Below are 20,240 nucleotides of genomic sequence, written 5' to 3' on the forward strand. Positions count from 1 at the left end.
TCGGTATTAAAAAAAAATGGTTACCTAGTGGTCTCCTTCGGAGCGCCCCAGGGTCTCCTGATTCAGGCCAACTCACCAGTATGACCCGGAGTCTCCTTCTGAATCGTCGGTACTGCTGCTTCACTTTTTGGGATTTCCTCTGCGTCTGACAGCTCCCGTCCATCTGACGCCACTTGCGCTGATCTTTAGTTAAGCTTTCCCAGCTCTGTGCCTTCTCTGGTGGAAATCCACTACCGGAGCAGTTTACGGTGTGTAGAGCGCTTCTCACTCTCATGGGGTGGCAGACTTCCATACTGTTTCCCGCTGCGTGTCCTCTTCATATCCCAGGAGTCCCGACCTCTGCCTCGTCTTCAACACGGAGTCCTGTTGCCGTCACAACGGCAACTCCAGCTTCTCCCTGCTGCTTCTTCCTCACTAGCACCTAGAGGTCCCACTGAGGCTCAGGTGTTGGTCATTACAATAACTAGACCACCCACAACAGTTGCTTCCTCTGGACCCCTCTTCCTCGTCTCAGTACTAAGACTTGGAGTCGATAATTTTCTTGTTTGTTCTTTCATCAATTAATCCAATCTGTCTGAGTGATTTAGAGGGTGTACGCTTAAGGAAGGGTTTTAAGGAAGTTGATATTTTTCCCTTGGATCTAAGATCTAAACAAAAGGTAGAATTATATCTACTGGAAGTTGTAACATTAACGTCTGGATCTCCCTGTGTACTATTTTCATGTTTGTAAAAAGGGTCTTCATACTTGGCACTTAGGGTAATTCTGGTAGAGAGAGCCTTACAGTGACAACATGCCTTTAGATATTTGGGCAATAAGGAAATCTCATCCTCAGAAGAGGATGTATATGTGTCTCTCCTAACGTAGTCACCACTTTCCCCTGACTGCCATTTCCTCCCAGGTGATACAACCGAATGATGGCGACCCAGGACTAGGATCAGGTAGCGGCTGCCTTTCCCCGGCCACATGGGAGGAGACTTTAGGCTGGGATTTCATGATGACTCTGCAGGATTCATCACACTTTGCCCTATATGCCACTTTTGTATTGTCACTGTTGGGGAGAATTCTCTGAAATGTGCCAATTCCCTCTACCTTAGAGACCCTAAGTTCTTATTGCTGGACTTTAGGACTTAATTTCTAAACTAGAGAGAGTGAGACTTTTTTTCCCACTCATGTAGGTTTCTGTGATTTGTACTATGTTTCCTTTTGACTTTGGAGTCTGGCAAACTCCATAGGCATCATCTTTACATTGTGACACACAGCATCTTTAGTGCAGTGGCACAGGGAAGTCTCTTAGATTTCCCAAAGGTTTAAATACCTTCTCTTGGATAAATTACTGTTTCCAAGAACAGTGAAGTGAAATTGACTTTACTTCCATTTTGTAACTTTCTAGACCCAGCACACACTCTTACCATAGGGTGCTGGAGGGGTTACTTAGTATCCCCTTTGTCTAGTTTCTTAGGTAACATTTTATGTTACCCTTTCTACAATTAATGGCTGGTGGCAGTGGTTTACTTTTTACTACTATTGTGTGTTTCTACCGCGGGCTGCCTCTGCAGCTGCAGTAAGACCCCATGGGTGCCCATTTTGTCAAAATGGCCCGGTCTTCTTTTTTCGCCATTTCTTGTAGGAAAGGTGCTTAAGATTTACTCTGCGCGTCAAACCAGGTTTGGTCCCTTTAGTGGGATTCACTGGCGAAGCGCGCCTCTGGCTCCAGCTTGTCTGACAGGGGCAGGAAGTGAGGGAGGTGCCCAAAACTCCCTGTGCTTAATCCCCTTGGTTACAGGAATGCACACAAAGGTGATTGGCCGGCTGGCTGTCCTTGTAGGACAGCCACCCTGCTGTGTGATAGACAGCTAGGCTGGAATGAATGGGAGAAACCTGCATGCAAGGCTTTTTGGCTTGGAAGCCAGAGTTGAACACTGGACGAAGGAAACTCCTGGACCGTTGGTTTGCCCGGTGAAGCCCTGCTGCTGTGCTGAAGCTCTGAATTCTTTTCGACTAGACAAGCCCCGCAAGGACGACTTCTCCCCTTGGGTTGGTGGGACCAATCCACCCCAAAGTGAACTCGTTTGGTCATCCTCTCTGAGCTGGCTGTACCTCTGCTGCTGCTACTGGAACCGAAGTGCCAGGGAGAACCAAACCGACTGCATCCCTTTTAAGACAGACCCGTGCTGAAGGAAGATCCCACGGACTCCCTTGAAGCAGGACTGACCAAGCCTGAGCCACCTCAACAGAGTGCTGGACCCCAGATGCGAGGAAAGTCCAGAGTGGTAGCCGTGAGACCGCAGTGGTGTTATTTGCTATAGATGCAAACTGCAAATTGACGCTGAATTGAAGTTTGCCCATTGCTGCCGCTGACCTTCCAGTTGTAGTGCAGGAGTCCCCAGACGTCCTCCCTCTTGTCCCCATGACTGAGGCCCCGGAACAGGATCTGCAGAGCTACCCCGGAACAGAAGCCAGCTGGAACCATTTCTTCTAGCCAAAGGTACTGTAAAGTTGAGGACTCGCTTCTTGTTGTGTTAGCCTTACTCAGTTGAGACTTGTCTTGGGTGTCATTGCGGAGTTGCTTGCAGCTTTGCCACTCGCAAGCCTATCCAAAAAAAGGAACCAAAAGAGGTACCCACGCTTATGACAGTCCTAAATTCTGTCAATTATTTAAGGTAAATCTCCATGTTAATACAAGGTGTATGCTTTCAAAGAAAGTCACGAGCAAAAAAAAAACAAAGAAAAGTCCTAGGAGTATGTGCAGTACATTTATTATACAAAACACATTTTTAGAACTTCAGAATGCTTTTTACACAAGTTTAAAAGACATAACAAAAGATGAGACAAGAACATAAAACATAACATTAACATTCATCATGTGTACATCGGTTTTCCAAAGGCGGTAAATTCATCAGAAAAAGGAGATTGGATATTATTTAGAAACCCAATTAATGAAAAAACAGGGGCCCGGCAGGAAAACAATTGTACCTGTGGACTAGATATAACCCGTGTGTATAAAAAATGACCCTGGTTTAGACAGAACAAAATCATTCAATCAACTTAGGTCATATGGTTGTCTTGCCATATAATTAACTGCCAACGTGTTTTAAAGTTCGAGGAGTTGTTCCCAAAGTACTTCCAAGAGGGAGGGGAACAAAGCGCATGGAGAACACGTTTCGGCGAGCCTAAACAGGCTTTAGTATTTGGAGCCTTCCTCAGGGCAGAATTAATGTGGTATGATAATTTATCCCTAAAGGGGGCAGAGAAAAATAGAACAGGATTGGTACCACTGGTACTCTATAGTATATATTCAATGGGATGTCAAGGTTTATAATACTGTTAACAAGCAGACACGGATCACTCACCCTTTATGTGTATAGAGGGCAGGGGAATTCCACGGGGCTGCTACCCCGGTGTATCAAGACTCTTGTACTGCTTGTAAAAACAGCCGAGGGAAATGGGCCAGGGCTGTTACTTGTGCTTGCCTTTATAGTTGCTGGACTTCTAGCACAGCAAGCAGAAGAGAGAACAGATTTCAAAATTGAAGAAAAAAGTCATGGGGTTGGCAGTTGTGCAAAATTGCGTGGTGTGTTAGTATATGTGTGTGGACATACACCATGCGTCAGGGATTGCCTGAAAAGGGAGGGCACAGAAGTGACTGTGTACTAAAGAGAAGTTAAAATGGGGAAAGGGGTGTGGGAGATGAAAGTGTAGAGAGAGCGGCAGACACAACGGACACAATTCTAAGCTCCATATACACAGGATGGCAGAGTAAGGAAAAATAGCTGCCCGTGAAAGTTAAGTGACCCGTATATAACACTGGTGAAGCTAAAAAGGTGTATACGGTGTCAGGAGAGGGTTACCTGTAGGCACGATGTCAATCGATGCTGGGTAGAAATGCTGTGATGAACACAGGTCAGTCCAGAATGGACTGATGTTGCACGGACCGGATGCGGCAGCACAGGGGTTGCTGTGAAAGAAGAGCACAAAACCACCCGAACCGAGCAATTACAAATAGGACGATTAATGCGCATTTGTAAGGGTGGAAAAAACCACCAAGAAAGGGGGGCAGCACAATAGACTGCAGCGCCTGTATTAAAGAAATTGGAAGGCAGCGTCATGTACATATTTAGTGTATGCGTGGGGATCAAAGAGTCATCCACAGTACACACAGTAAAGCACCCTCAACAGATCAGTGTCAAGTCTGCTTACCTGTGCAGTCACAGAATGGTGCACGCTTAGCCGGAATGTAGAAAAGGGCTGGAGCGTCCGGCGAGAACAGAAAACGCTGTATCATGCAAGAAGGTGCATCGGGAGAGCCTTCATGCGTCGAGCAGCTGGGGCTGAAAGAAGCCGGCTAGCATACTTGCGTGATGGTTGTCATGGCAACCGGCCTACAAATGGCCTTAGAGGGGGTGTGACTGGTGCCAAAAACGTGCACTGCTCTCCAGCAGTTCTTTATTATTTATTTGCTTCTTAGTTTTAGGAGCTTAAGAGCTTTTTTGAACACACATCACAAATCCTGGTTAACCATAAAGTTGTACTAGTAAATTGGCGGGTTAAAGAATTGAAACTGGATTACTACCATACTCTTGCGGATCCCCTGAACAATATTCCTTTGGCTCAAAATCATTGTTTTATGTATTTGGATGTTTGTCAGAGTCTATTTTGTTAAATATTCTCGAAATCAATAATCTAATGTTTTCTTTTTCTTTTTTTGCGAAGATAAAAGAATGCTAATGGTTTCACCATTTACTCCTGAAGTGTCCCGCTTCTTTTCCTTCGAGTTTCCTTTGGTATCATTACTGTAGATGTTAAACAGCAACTTAGAACAGACCGATCAACCCAAAAGCCATGGTTTCCAAAATCCTACTCTTTACCTCCACCCTTGCTCCATTGCACACCATGGCCAAACTGCCAGTAGAGCTAAACTTGATCAATCCTTGGTCAATATTTGGATGTACTAACGTTGGCCACAAGAACGATCTATTGGCAATATCAAACAAATATATATATTTTGTTATTGTAGATGGAGAAAATGTCAACATGGAGCAGCATGCAGGAGACAAATCAGAACCACAAGGTAAGTCGTGTGTTAAATATTTCAAACCAAAGTAAGTGGGATTGCAAATAAATTGAAATTAAATTTCCACCAGCACAATGGCAACTTTACTGCCTCAAATCAAATACTGTAAAGCATTGCATGGGAGAAATGTTGACTAAGTCATCGGTTGGTTGAGGTGATGTCTCAACAAATCTCTCATGGGGAAATTACAATCTTGGTACTTGTCTTCTCAAACACAAGAAAATACTCTTCGGACTCCTTAATCTGCTCACCGATTGAACTGTTCTTTCTGAACACTTCCGCTCCAACATGACAATCACAAATCTATCCCTATGTATCTAGATTAAGTCTGCCAGCTTCTTTCAACCTTTCTTTCTAGTTCAACGTTACCATGATTACGTCTTTCAAAGCATCTTTACCTCTTCACGACATTGTCACTCACCCAGCACCGCATTTCAATCCTATACTTCACAAAACTGGTCTGTCTTGCTGCCAACTACCAGCTATACACTACTCAATTCTCTACCTTCTTGATCTCCCCTTCAAAATTGGAAATCACTGGGGCTACACTTTGCTGGTTCTTCTATCTAGTCGAATGACCTGGTCCATGGTGTTGTGTTTTTCTCTGTCTACACCTACTTCACCAGCTGGTAATGTTCCCCAAGGCTCTGTCCTAAGTCGCCCCTTCCCCCTTAGCCTGTGATAATCTGCTGCTTTCTGCTATCCAATCAGAGCACAAGACCCTTGCAGCTCCTATGATTTGGTAGGGGCAGGGCACACACTAATCATAGGCCTCCTGATTGGCCCATGGTCTGTGTATTTATCTGGGGTTGGCTAATTGGCTGCATTCACTAGTTTGCACCCCCTACCCAGTGCTATGCTACCCTACATCATTGAATGGTGAATAGCTGTATGCTGAATAATGCTCTCCTCTCACCTACTGCTCCACAAGCTATACAGACTGCTTCATGCGTTAAGTTCATCCCTCTTGGTTGCCCAGCAGTTGGGGTTATTTTTCAGTGTGAGACACTGTTGCAACTGTTTTCTGAAGTCCAACTAAGAGCTTAGTGAAACCATTCAACTGAGACAGTAAAAGTCTCTGCTCTTAGTATAAGGCTTTACCACCTGAGTATATGGTAGCGTAGACAGAGCAGTCAGGCTTATCCTAGGAGGGAGAGAGGGCTGTAGAATCGGTACAAAGACATTGTAGCAGACAGATGGTCCAAAGAAACACTGAAACACTATGTATTGTAAAAATAAAAGATTTATTTAAATACAAGTAGGCCCAGATAAATCTTGGGGGAAATGAGTACTATTGCAGATCATATAAGCACATTATAAAAACACAGCACTATGCTTTAAAGTACACGGACCAAAGCATAGACCTTATTTAGAAAACGAACAGTATTTCTAGGTAAATCAGACCTTAACAAAAACATTTAGTGTAGGGCACACCTGTTCATGGGGAGTAAAAATCATTGGTTACTTTTAGACTTCTTTCTGCAAAACAAGGGTAGTGGCACTCTGCAAACAAATCCCATAATCAACTAACCCTGTTAACAGGATTTTTTTCTGAATAGTGGAACACAGATTCAAGGAACAGTATATACCTATAACAAATTCAGGATAACATTTATACTAGGCGTGTACAGCCTTTTGGTGTAATATTCAATTACAGTATTACAGTTGCTTTTCAGCACAGTGGAACAGTCTAAGGTAAGCAATAACTCTTTACACCAATATAGCATGCCACCAGGCAGACCCAGGTCGGCTACACCTAAAGAACACTTTTTAAAGAATGGCACACAGCTTTTCTAGGCAGGTAAAACCTAATGTTGGAATGTACCATTACTGTTGCTTTTCAGATCTGTGTAACAAAGACGGAGGTAAGCAATAACTCTAACTTATTTTTCGGATGGCACACAGCTCACTCAAGGAAAGTAAAACCTATATAATTGTTAAAGGAACTACCAGCAACTTAAAGGTAGGTACACACCCAAGACTGTTTTAGAATCTGTATAAAACAGACCAGAGAAAGAAAAACACAATGTTACACTTTATGAATGACTCATTGTTATTCTAGGTAGGTAAAACCTAAGGCAGAATTATTCTAAACAGGCTATACAGCAAGTTAGGGGAAGCAAAACCCAGTTGGGGAACTTACCCATCTATTCTCTGAAAGAAATTGTTAGTGAAGCCAACAGCATTACTTTTGGGAAAGAGGCACAACCAATTCACAGGTAAGTACATTAACCTTTATATATGTGTGTTTGTTTTTTATACTTCAGAATAGCACAACACACATTCAAGGTAAGTAAGAACTTTTGTAACTGTTCACTCTGAGAGACAGTTACCAACTAACTCTTTCGCAAGTAAGTACTTTTCAACACTTGTTATACTTTTCAAGACAGAATCCTTTACTTATCCAGTCCTTCCCTAGTCTATTGCATGAGTTCACTCAGAGGCAGAAGAGGGGCTCTAGTGGTATAGGTGCTAGCTGTAGGCAGGGTGAGATAGGGTTCTGTTGCAGGCAAAAGTCAGAGATCACGTGGCAGACTTTAAACAAGTAGTAGTTCACTTTAAAGTTAGGGTCCAGGTACTTCAGAGAAGACAACCTAGGAGGATTCCAGCAGTGGTCCTGGGTGAGCTGGGTGAGGTCTCCCAATCCCAGAAAACTCCCCAAAAGCTTTACAGAAATCACAAAGGCTTAATGTAAGTAAATACCCCAGCCAACACGTTACCACAGCACAGAAGAAGAGCTGCAGCAGGAAGACCGCAGGATCTGCAGCCAAAACCCTTGTCAGTGGATACCTTTGTCATAAAGATGGAAGACAGGACTTTGGAAGGGATTTTCCAGCAGGTATCAACGGAGAAGGCTCCAGACAAGAGTTTCCTACCGGCTTGATGCGGCTCTGTGGTTTTGGTGCCCTTTTCAGGAGCCTGAAGAAGACTGAATATCACTTGTCGATTCTCGTTGTTTGCAAGGTCAAGCACTCAGATTAGGGGTCTTTTAGGACTCAAATTGTGTCTCGGGTTATAGAAGGATGCCACCAAGGAATTCGGAAGACAGTGCACTGCACAATGGATCGAGGTCCCAGGGTTTTGGGGTATTGCAGCCCTGCGAGGTCGCAGCACAACGTGGGATGTCTGAAAATGCAGGTCTTCTTGACTCTAGTAGATCCCATCAGGCACTGGGTTTGAGTCGTCGTTTTCGGAGTCCCCAGGTCACTTGCCGGAAGGGTAACTGCAGGCTCTGGTTACACAGCAGGCTCTCTGGTCGCTGGAAATCACTGTGCCTGTCCTTTCTTCATCTTCCGTTCCAGTGGTCGACTTGTCATCAGCTTCCAGGTTCGAGTATTTATCAGGAACTACAGCACAACTTCTGCTTTCTCTCCCTGCATTTTACAGCAAGGAGTGGTCTGGCTTTCCAATCAGGACAGCCAACCCTCCACTGGGAGTTGTTACCTTTTAGGTAAGGTGGAAGACAAAGGGCGGGGGGATAGCTCAGGGGCAACATGCTCTCCTTGAAAGCAAGACATGGAGCACCACAGGTTTGATCCCCGGGTCCGCGCTTTGAAACCTCTGCATGTTAAGCGCGTTATAAATAACCTATCGTCATAAGGGCTGTGGAGTTTTGGGCTCCTTCCTCGCTTCCTGCCTTTCCAGATACTCTGGAGCCTGGCCGGAGAATCCACAGGATTTCCACCAAAGACAAAACAGCCACTGAGGTCGTTCCAACCCAGAATTGGCAATGGAAGACATCAGAAACCGCAATCACACAAGAAATGGCAAAAAAAGGAGCCCACCGTTTTACAAGAAAAATGGTGGCCCTTCTGTGCATTACTGAGGCTGAATTAAAAGGGGGTAATTAAGACTAAGTCATAAAGGTAAAACCCCTGCCACCAGCAATTCATGTAAGACTCGCAATTGTAACAAAATGTTACCAGGTAAGTAAGAAAGTGGCTACATTGTATCCCCCCAGCACTCCACATAAGGTAGGATGTGCTGGCTCCCTAGATGAAATGTAAAGGGGGATGAAAATCCCTCTCTACTTCTTCAGGAACGATGGTTCACCCAGGAACATTAAAGAGAAATTAACGGGGGAGCCCAAAGGGCAACCCAGCCTAAGCCCAAAAGTGGTAGGAAACTATAACTTCAACCATACACTATGAAGAGACAGGTCGGCCATAAAAAAGAGTAAAAGACTAGGTGAGAGGGGAAAAGGATTCCCCTTCACCTAGGCACAAGGTTAAATAGTTACATAGTCAAAGCAAAGCTTCCTGGTGTTGACACAGGTCAAGAAGATTTATCATGACCTAACAGACACACTATTACTACCTCTTTGATCGCATCTGCCACTATGACTTTTTGTACGTTTAAACTCTCCCATCACTTAAAATTCAGGCTCTAATTAACACTACACTTTGACAAGCTGGACTTTTCAAACATCCCCCCACTGGCCTCCACAACTACTCCGTTCATCTCCTCAGTCCTCAATTCACGACCTACATCTTGTCAAACCTTTCCATGTCTCATTTACCTCTGCATATTCCAGGCTCATTAAGTCCTTTAGACAAACCCAAGACAGTGAATGGAAAACAAGACCGTTTGACTAATGGTTTCTTCATAACCTGGCTACATGCCTTTAATAAAGGGTCAGGGAAAGGTCAGTGGAAAAGAGGAAAAAATAGGTATGGCGATGGAAAAAATGAAAGTAGGAGAGAGAGTTAAGTGTATGGCTGGGTGAAGGTGAAGGTTGGGAAAGCCCAAATTGTAAATGAAAAGAAACTGGTCAGCTGGTGAAAATGGATCTAGGTCACATGACCGCTGCCCCTCCCACTTGCTTAACTTTTGGTGACACTTTTTTGCACTTTCCTAACCTTGCCACTTTCTTTTCTTGCTTCAGCTGCCTTCCAGCCTTTTTTCTTTTGCAGTTGGTGAGCTGGTGCAAGTAGATCCAAATTATGCGACATCTATCGAACCCACCCTTTAATCTCTCCTGACCTTTTGGTGCCTCTTTTTGGCACTTTTTTCCTTAACCCTGCCCCTTTCCTTCTTATCTAAAGCTGCTTTCCAGCCTTTTCTCCTTTGCAGTTGGTCAGCTCTTGTAAGTGGCTCTAGGTCACATGACCTCTGTCCCACCCGCTTAGCCTGCCCCTTTTTTCCTTCAACTCTTAGATCACAGGGCGTCTCTTGCACATGCATCCGAAGAAAAGGGCAGACAAAGAAAAGGACAGATGATGAAGAAAAGGGCAATTCCTGTTTCGTCCTATTAGGGCCTGGAAAGGGCTGGATTTCCCGCTCCCTGCATGCCAGGTAAGCCAGCAGCATTTGACCTCTCTTCTCGCTTTCTGACTGCCATCCACTGCCGACCATGCCCAACTCGGACTTCCATAAAGTGGCGTAAGCTGATCCAGCCTCCAGCAGCACACGCACTAAGAGCAGGTCATGGGACCTTGCTATTCCCACTTCTTCATGCCAACCATTTCTGACAATGCCCACCTCTGGCGTTAAGGCAGTTTTTGTGCAACCCTCTAGGGAGGGATATAATCACTAACCCAAGTAGTGGGCTGAAACGCTTGACAAGGGGAAGCAAAACCAAACCTTGCTTAAAGGTAGGTAAACATGTACATAGACAAGGCTGGTTAGGTAGGGGTAATGGGCTGACACATAGGTACAATTTAGTCCAGGCACTCTCTAGAAAATGCACCACACTGATATACTGAAAAAGATCTACTTTTATTTTGTTACTCTTAAAGCTCTAGCAAGTCAAATAAGTACTTAGCACTGTAGGGAAGGCATGGTATCACAAGCATGACACTGACTTAATGGATACAATTTGTGAAACCTCTATCGAAAAATGTTGGTTCGAGAAACTCCTATTTTGCCCAATAACTAAAATGGGGGTAGTCTTGGTCATCAAACGATAAACAAAGCAGTCCTAGTGAAGTCCGTCAAATCAAAATTGCCTATGCTAACAAAAACCTACTGCCTGCCCTATCTCTTGTACGAAAAGTGTAAAAAGTAGAAATGTATGCAAAGGAAAAATCAGTGTTCAAAAGAATCAAAGTAGTTGAACCAGCTCTCCTTCTCAAGTTAAACCTCATTGAGTAAGGTTGTCCTTGTTGGCAGAATGACAATCTGGCTCGGGTTCTAGCACTCTTAGCCGTTCCAAATCGTGGATTGAGGCCCGCCTGGCCTTCCACATTAAAGTCTTTCTTGACTTTCAAAATTGTATTCCAACGCGAAGTTCACAAAAGTCCCCCTCTGTCGGACTCAGACCTTACAGCACACAGATCACGTAGGTATCCCCCCACCCCCCTCTGTCGGTCAGCACAAACTTGCCGGGGGCTCCCTTCCCTCCAAGCTTATCACAGTTCAACACAAACTTGCCCGGGGGATAGTGGGGGAGCCCTTCCACAATCCTTTTGTACTTCGGGTCTCCCTCAATCAGGCTCAGTCCCCCTTTTTGATGTCAAAAAGACTTTCGAATGTCCATGGCTTTCTTTACGGACCACCGCAGGACCACTTCGACATCAGTGTTCACGTTTACTCTCATTTAATTCACGCCTGCTGTTTGCTCACTTTATAACTTCAAACAATGTACCTTTCACTGAGACTTTCGAAAGGGCTACTTCCTTTCGATGTACCACTCTGTTACTTAGTATCGCTGATCTCACAGCTGCCTATTACTTCAAAGTTCACTCACAGGTCTGCCTTTCTTCACGCCTCATCCACACACATGCAGCCTTCGCTTGTGATGAAATGTTGCTACTCCATTGGCTTTAACACGTAACGGTCTCTCAGATCGCTTGCCAACTCACCGGCTGTGTGCGCTTCTTTCTTGTTTTGCCATTTCCAATTCACGAGTCAAGGTTAGTAACGCAGGCTTAGTCTCGCCTCCCCAACTCTGCCATTCACCCAGGAGTGTCACTGGCATCCTTAAAACACAATGCAATCTTCACTTGTGGGATCTGGCCTTCTCCATGTGTCTTTCGCAGTCTGCTGGAGGCAACAACCTCCAGTAGGGAACACTTGGGGTTTTCAGGCCCCTTCTCTTGTCCCTTGGTCTGTTGCTCTGCTCCAGTAGGTGTGCCTCCGTCCCGGAAGTTCTGCACAGTGTTTCTGTAGGTGTTGCCTTTTATTCGTGTGGGAGCTTACTGGTATCGGGTGTATGCACATAGTGTAAAGTGCCTGACTTTGCCTGACCCGGACGATTTGAGAGTCTGGTTGCTCTCGGTGCCTCTCTTCCTCGGCCCAATATTAGTCTAAAAAGGGGGTTTCGGACTTTGGGAAATCCTACACAATAATAGGATGGGGTAGATGAACAAAAAAGGGGGAATACTGTGTCTGACCATCGGCTGTTTCACTCCCAATCCCCGAAGACCCCTCACCCATGTGATCCTGCTGCACTGGTCTACCCCCAGGGTCTGGATCCAAAGGCGATGGACGTGCCCTGGCCACTTAAGCGAGAGATCCCTGTGGACAAATAGGTGAGACACCCTCTGGTTTCTCACAGCACATAATACACAGTCTTCAGAAATGCATAGGATATTATAAAAAACAATAAATGTATTTTAAGACTCTCCTCACCCCACTGCCGAAATGGGAGTCCACCATCAGATAGGCATTCAACATAAGTCAGCCTTCAAGTGAAACACACAACCTAACAAAGCAAGCAAAATCTCCTAATGGGCCTACACATTTAAGCACAGTGTGCTAGAGACACAACCCAACCCTATTATGTATGGTAGGTCCTAGACCAGGGGATAGGGCCCAACACATACGGGATAGGCAGAAAAGGGAACCGGATATTTTAAGTTAGGAAAAATTGCTCAAATCCTAAAGACTGTGGCCACTTGGGGGCGCTGTTAGGTAAGATTGTTTGCAGTACCCTGTGAGAGACTGCGCCATCCTTGTCCTCTTGGCAATAGTTAACCCAACCTTTGGTATAAGCATGTACTACACAAGTTGGTAGAGTGACTGAGCAACCAGGCTTATCTCAAGAGGGGTCAGTGTGAGCTGTAGGGTTATTACAGAGATTTACAATGACAAGTATACAAATAAACACTTGCACTCAAGGTTTCTTGATTAAACTATTATTTATTAATTTAAGTCCATTAAATCAGCCTTCCTTAGAAGGGAGCAAAATATGTAACACAATAAAGTACTTCAAAAATACACACTCAGTTTCAATAAATCAGTAGATACCTATGTGGGTGCACTACAACAACCCTATCCTCCTGGCAATAGGAACCCAACCTTTGATATAAGTCTGTACTACGCAGGTTGGTAGTGTCGCTGAGCAGCCAGGCTTATCTCAAGAGGGATAAATGTGAGCAGTTGGGGAGATGCACAGAGATTCACAGTGACAAGTATCCATATAAACCCCTATATTCAAGGTTTCTTGATTAAACCATTATTAATTTAACAGTCAGTTTGAATAAGTCTTCAGAAGGGGCAATATATCAGTAACACACAAATACACTCAAGAATACACACTCTTAGTGTGTCAAAGAAAGGGGTTATAGAATAACACGAGATTACACAATTATTCTGAAGCAGGTAAGGGATTTCGAACCCCCCCGCCCCCCAAATGCAAAGCAGATTAACCCCTTCCTGGAAAGAAAGGTCAAACACAATGTCAGAGGAAAGAAGAGGTTTTCAGGGAGCCAGGTCAGCCAAAATCAATTGGGCAAATGTCTAGGTGAGCTGAAACACTACTTGAAGGTGACGGAAGCCGTGCACAATGTTTTAGAAGCCTTTGTAGAAAAATTAGAATCAATGAAGGGCCACAAGCTGGGGGGCTTGTGAGAGGTAGAAAATGCAAGAAACTCTACAGAAGCAACCAAGACAAGTCTCAACTGAGATCAAGTAAGGCTACAAAAAGAGGTAAGTCCTCTCAAACTTTACAGTACCTTTGGTTAGAAGAAATGGTTCCCGCTGGCTTCTGTTCCTGTTCCTGTGCAGCCTATAGATCCCGTTGTTCCTGGGCCTCATTCGTGGGGACAAGAGGGAGGACCTCCGGGGACTCCTACACTGCAGTGGGACAGTCCGGAGCAGAAAAGAACCAACTTCTATTCAACAGCACTTTGTGGTTTCAGCTCCTCGCGTCTCAGCAAATAGCACCACTGCGGTCTCACGGATACCACTCTGGACTTTCCTTGCATGTGGGGTCCAGCACTCTGTTGCGGTGGCTCAGGCTTGGTCAGTCCTGCTTACTGGGAATCCGGGCCCTCTTCCAGCAGCTCGGGTCCATCTTAAAAGGGATGCACTTCGTTTGGTGTTCCTCTCCCTGGCACTTCGGTTCCAGCAGCGCAAGTACAGCCAGCTCTGACAGGATGTCCAAACGCGTTCACTTTAGAGTTGATTGGTCCCACCAACTCAAGCGGAGAAGTTGTCCTTGGCAGGGCTTCTCTAGTCGAGACAAATTCGGAGCTTCAGCACAGCAGCAGGGCTTCACAGGGCAAACCAACGGTCTGGGAGTTGCAGCAGGCGTCTCTTCCTAGTTCTTATTCGGATTCCTTTATCCAGTGGTCGACTCTGCCTTCCAAGCCAAAAAGACTTGCCTTTTATGCTGGTTTCTCCCATTCATTCTAGCCTAGCTGTCTATAATGCAGCAGGGTGGCTGTCCTTGCCGGACAGCGAGCCTGCCAATCACCTTTGGGTGCATTCCTGTAACCAAGGGTATTAAGCACAGGGAGTTTCGGGCACCTGCCTCACTTCCTGCCCCTGCCAGACATACAGGAGTCAGAGGCGGGCTTCACTTGTGAATCTCGCCAACGACAAAACAAACAAAGGGAACAAACCTGGTTTGGTGCGCAGAGTAAATCTCAAGAAGGACCTTTCCCACAAGAAATGGCGAAAAAAGAAGATCGGGGCTATTTTGACAAAATGGGCACCCATGGGTGCTTTTACTGCAGCTGCAATTGCAGCCCGCGTTAGAAACACAATGGTAGGAAAAAGTAAACCACTAGCACCAGCAACTAATGTTAGAAAGGGTAACATAAATATATTACATGAGAAACTAGACAAAGGGGATACTAAATAACCCCTCCAGCACCCGATTGCAAGATAGTGTGTGTGCTGGGTCTGTGCAAAAGGTAAAGGCAATTTAACTTCACTGCTCTTGGAAACGGTAGTTTCACCAAGAGAAGGTATTTAAACTTTGGGAAATCGAAGAGACTTCCCTGTGCCACTGCACTGAAGGTGCTGTGTGTCACAATGTAAAGATGATGCCTCTGGAGTTTGTCAGACTCCAAAGTCGGAAGAAACAGAGTCCAAATTACAGAAGAATACATGAGAGAATGGGGGGGAAAAGGTCTCACCTTCTACAGGTTAGAAATTAAGTCATCAAGTCCAGCAAAAGGAGCTGGGGGGGGGGGGGGTCTCTAAGGTAGAAGGGAATTAGCACATTTCTGAGAATTCTCCCTAACAAGCAGGCAGAATATGGCAGCCTGACTCGCTGGGTCTTTAGGGGATCAGAGTCCCCCCTAGTAGTGGGGTAACTTGACTTCGATCACAAGCGATCTTGCTCAAGCAAGCCGGCTGATTATTGCTTAATGTAAAGGGCCTGAACTCTCCTAATAAAAGGTCACAAATGGTGAGGTAATTTCGCAGGGTGGGGCTGGATGTCATGTTCCTCCAGGAGACTAGATACTGTAAGGGAGAGGAAGGGAGACTCTGGAGCTATATGGCCTGTGGGATATGTGGCGCTACTCCCCCCGCGAGAGAGGGGATATACCTCTTATTCACCACCCCATGGAACATTAACAAGAACAGATTATCTGTGTCTCAAATGGCCTGTGGGAGGAGGCACTGAATGCCGAAATTCGCCAGACCTCGTGGTCAGATCATGACATGGTGACAATGGATTTCGGGTGGGTGGGCAATGAACCGGGGGTAGAAGGGGTGACTAAATGGAGGTGCAACGAGTCCCTATGGAAGGACCTGGTGTTCCAACAGGAGATGGCTAGGTATATCGAGGAATTCTTTGTCGCGAATCACATAGAAGTGGACAGAAGGACAGTGTGGCAGGCAGGGAAACCTATTTGGAGGGACGCACTGATTAGGGAAGGAACGCAGAAATAAAGGGAGCGGGCTCTGATGGAGAACACACTACAAGAATAGATATACAACCTAGATATGTGCACAGGTGCAGGGAGAGGGGCGGGAGGATGCCATCAAGGAGGCTAGGGGGAAACTGGATGAACTACGGCTCCTGGAGGAGGGGAAGATAATGCGTAACCTGCAATTTCTTAAACAGAAATCTTACAAAAAAGGCAATGAAGCAGACGCACTCCTGGCAGCCAGATTAAAAGGGCAGAGGGCGGAAAGGTGGGTTGCAGAAATAGAGGGATGGGGAAGCAATTGAGACATCCACAGAGGGGATCCAGGAGGCTTTTGTAGCCTTCTGAGGCCCTATATAAATTAGAAACGTACCCCTGGCATGGAAGGGATTGCAGAGTACCTGGCGAATACTTGGCGAATACTTGCCTTCCCAGATGGAAGGGGGAAGAAGCAGCCACAGTGGAGAGGCTGCTTGTGCGGAAGGACCCGGGGGGACACAGGATTCTACAAGGCTTTCATTTAAGTCTGACTTCCTTTCACGGCTGTACTTTTTACAGATATTATAAAGACGGGTAAAGCCCCAGTCTTTCTCAAGGGCTTTCATTTTGGTGATAACCCAAGGCTGGGAGGGACCCTAAGAAATGTGGCGCATATCGTCCGATCTCCCTCCTAAATATAGATGCAAAAAATGTACACTAGGTACTGATGGCACAACTCGAGGATTACATGCCCCATCTGGGCCACCTGGATCAGGTGGGCTTTATTAGGGGCAGGCAGGAAGCGGACACACTGAGGAAGACCTTACACCTGATGCATGTTAGCCGCGACGGATGAGGCGACTCAGCCCTTCTCTGTCCACATTGAAAAAGCATTTGATCGGGTGGAATCGGAATTTCTGGAGGCAGTACTTGTCAAATACGGTATAGGAGGTGGCTTCCTTCGCGGCATAATCACACTGTATCTGTCCCCAAAGGCTTGTGTAGCGGTGAATGGGGGGGGTATTCCCGATGGTTTGACTTGGGAAGGGAGACCAGGCGGGGCTGCCCCCCTCTCCCGTCCTTGTATGCACTCTCTCTGGAACCCCTTATCCTCCCTAATCCTCTGTGCAACAGCGTGGAGGAAATGTGTTGGAGGGGAAGAATATAAACTCGCCCTAAATGCAGACGATATGTTACTGCACATAGTGAACCCTCTTACCTCCATACCAGCGGCGGTCCACCATATAGAAGCCTACGGCACCCTTGTCGGACTGAAGATAAATAAGTCCAAATCCATTATCTTCCCACTGGGCAGGGACGGAGGCGGGGACAAGGAGAGATTGGAGCCCCTGGGGATGCAAGTTAGTGCAAGTTAGTGGGATAGTTTAAGATACTTGGGTATCAATCTTACCAAAGACCTGGTGGAGCTCTTTGAGGCCAGTTTCACTCCACTGAAGTCAACGATTGATCAGGTCTTGGTGAGATGTAGTAAGCTCACGGTGTCATGGCAGGGGCGCCTCAATGCAATAAAAATGGTTGTCCTCCCGAGACTGTTCTATGTATTTCAGATGCTCCTGATCGGCATCCCAGACTCTTTCTTCCGAGATATGAGGTGCTCCCGATCGAGGTTCTTGTGGCAGGGAAAGAATGCAAAGATAGCATGGAAGGTACTCCTGCTCCCCAAGGGAAAAGGGGGGCCGGGGGGAATGCTGGATGTGAAGAGGTATTATGAGGCAGCCCAATTTAGGGTTCTTATACCACATCTCGGGGCACAGGGAGACCTCCAATGGATTGCACTCGACAACCATCACCTGGCTACATTGGGGGAAGGGCTATGGGTACTGAGAGGCAGTATCCCCAGTAGAATTCACAACCACCCCATACTGGGGACCATATGGAACATCTGGAAGAAAGGGTTGGGTATAAGGGGGGGGCACAATGTGGCCTTTACCGCTGGGACATCTATGGGTCCCGGGACTCAGAGGTGTGATACCTAACCCAGAAAGATTCCAGACTTACTGTGAGGCTGGCTTGGAGAGGGTAAACCAGTGTCTGAAAAGGGACAGGTTCATAAACCTACACAAGCACTGGGTATAGGGAGACTTTCAGTATTTCTGTATCTGCAAATGAAGGGGGTCCTTACTGATAGCGCATGGAGGGAACCATTATAGCAGGACCTGAACCCCTTTAAAAGAATTATGGATACGAGGACGGAGATGAAGGGACTGATCTCAGCAATGTATGAGGATCTCTTAGAATCCGGCTATGGGTCCACAGAAAACCTGAGGGCGACATGGGAAAGGGACCTGGAAGGGGGTATAGATGCGACACTATGGGGGAAGTCTCTGTAGGAGTGCTCATCAGACCTCCGTATCGAGTCAATATAAACAGCATGGCATCAAGCTCCTACATAGGTGGCAACTCGACCCAGTCAGACAGGCTAAAATGTATCGAGATGCCAGCCCACTTTGCTGGTCGGAGTGTGGAAAGAAGGCAGACTACTGGCACGGGTGGTGGATTGCCCAAGGGTGCAAGTTTACTGGGAGGAAGTCCTGGGCAGGATTAAGGAGGTGGAGGTGATCAGCCGAGCCAGGTCCCCCTGTTAGTCTTGTTCAGAATGGAGGAGCGGGAACCGGGGTATGGTAGGATACCTGAGATGGCCTCAGGCCTGCTTCTAGTGGCAAGAGCATGTCTAGCCACGAAATGGAAAAACCGCCGGACCCCAGATAAAAAGGACCCTGGATATGGAGTGGGGAGCGTTTGTCGATAAGTACCTGAGGTCGAGGGAGGAGCCGGGGGCTGGGGAGTAGAGAGAATGCAAGTAGGGGATGCCACAAAATGAGAACTAGCGAAAGGAGGCAACACTAAGGTTACAGGGGAACGGAGGACCACAGAAGGGAGAGTGAATGCTTATCACTAATGGCTTTAACAAGGTTGGTAGGGAATAGCAGTTTGAAAAAGGGGTTGGTTAGAGGTTGGGTACAAGGAGAGGGGGTGGAAGGAAGGCGGTTTAGTGACGATACATAGGTGATTGAGGCGGAGGCTGGGGGCTCCAGTAAGGTTTGCAAAGCTGTTCAAATGTATGCCTCACAAAGTAATGTTAACTGTTTTTTTTAAATTTTTTATTTATTGTTGTATTTGGTTAACTTAACCTTTTACAACCATACAATCAATCAATCCTCATTTCCATATTTTACCATAAAACAATCATAGGTTTAAAAAGAAAACACAAACAAAAGAGGGAAGAGAAACGAATCGACAATAAAACAGTTCATACAATCAAACCAATCTTCCTATTTGCAATTGACTTTCTAATCCATAATTCATTTCCTCTCCCCCTCATATCAAGATCTGTTGATAAAAACCCAATTAAAGACTTCAAATATATTCTATTTCCTTTCCCTCTTCACAATTCCAAAACAATCTCACATTTTTCTAACATTTGTCATTAACTGTTTTAAAAATGTTCAATAAAGATGAATTTGAAAAAAAAAAGAAATCCCAAAGACCAACACTGATACACTACAGAAATTCAACCCTCTTGGCTATACTATTAAAATACTACAAATGCAAACATAATATCAGACTAGGTAATGGAAAACGATTTTCTACACAGAGCACGAGGCGATACAAAAAATGAAGACACAGCCTGTCTTCGGGTGAGAAGGCCCTCTGGCCACCAGAAATAGGTCAGCAACCAATAAATAAAATAAAAGGCAAGAAAGTAGAGGGGCCCTCAAAATAGGAATTCTGTCCTAACAAGAGGGACACCGGAGGCATAAACTGATCGAGCGTCTGAAGGCCGACGTGGTGAGAGCAGATCACAAGACCTTGCTATACCTGCCTTCTGCCTACCATCCACTACTGACCCACCTCAAGCTTCCATTAAGGGACACCGGTGACCGTAAGCAGGTCCAGCCTCCAACAGCAGACACTGAGCTCATATGACCTCACTCTTCTGCCTGCCGTCCACTGCTGACCACTCTTTAACCTATATATGGAACAGCGGAGTTTGCACCTAGATGACCTCAGCATCTTGATACACCAGTATGCAAGGATGCGCAGTTGTATGTTAAGGGCCCAAAAGAGGCTTTGTTGATGCCTTTTAAACCATTCAAAAATAGATGGCAAGTACCTTCTG

The 20,240-nt window shown here is 45.8% G+C and overlaps 1 protein-coding gene across 5 annotated transcripts in view; it reads left to right on the forward strand.

The window, feature by feature from the left end:
- Positions 1-20,240, forward strand: part of LOC138526371 (CD99 antigen-like) — a 383,615-nt gene that overhangs the window by 344,476 nt on the left and 18,899 nt on the right. For 3 of the 5 annotated variants that reach the window (XM_069637033.1, XM_069637035.1, XM_069637037.1), the window contains one exon: positions 5,016-5,069. In XM_069637033.1, coding sequence (XP_069493134.1) covers positions 5,016-5,069 — 54 coding nt within the window. Of the gene's footprint in view, positions 1-5,015; positions 5,070-10,229; positions 10,368-20,240 lie in introns of all 5 variants that reach the window. The other 2 variants (XM_069637030.1, XM_069637032.1) reach the window with 1 other exon arrangement.

This window comes from Ambystoma mexicanum, chromosome 7p (genome assembly GCF_040938575.1).
Source record: "Ambystoma mexicanum isolate Mex_15411 chromosome 7p, UKY_AmexF1_1, whole genome shotgun sequence".
Lineage (NCBI taxonomy): Eukaryota > Metazoa > Chordata > Amphibia > Caudata > Ambystomatidae > Ambystoma > Ambystoma mexicanum.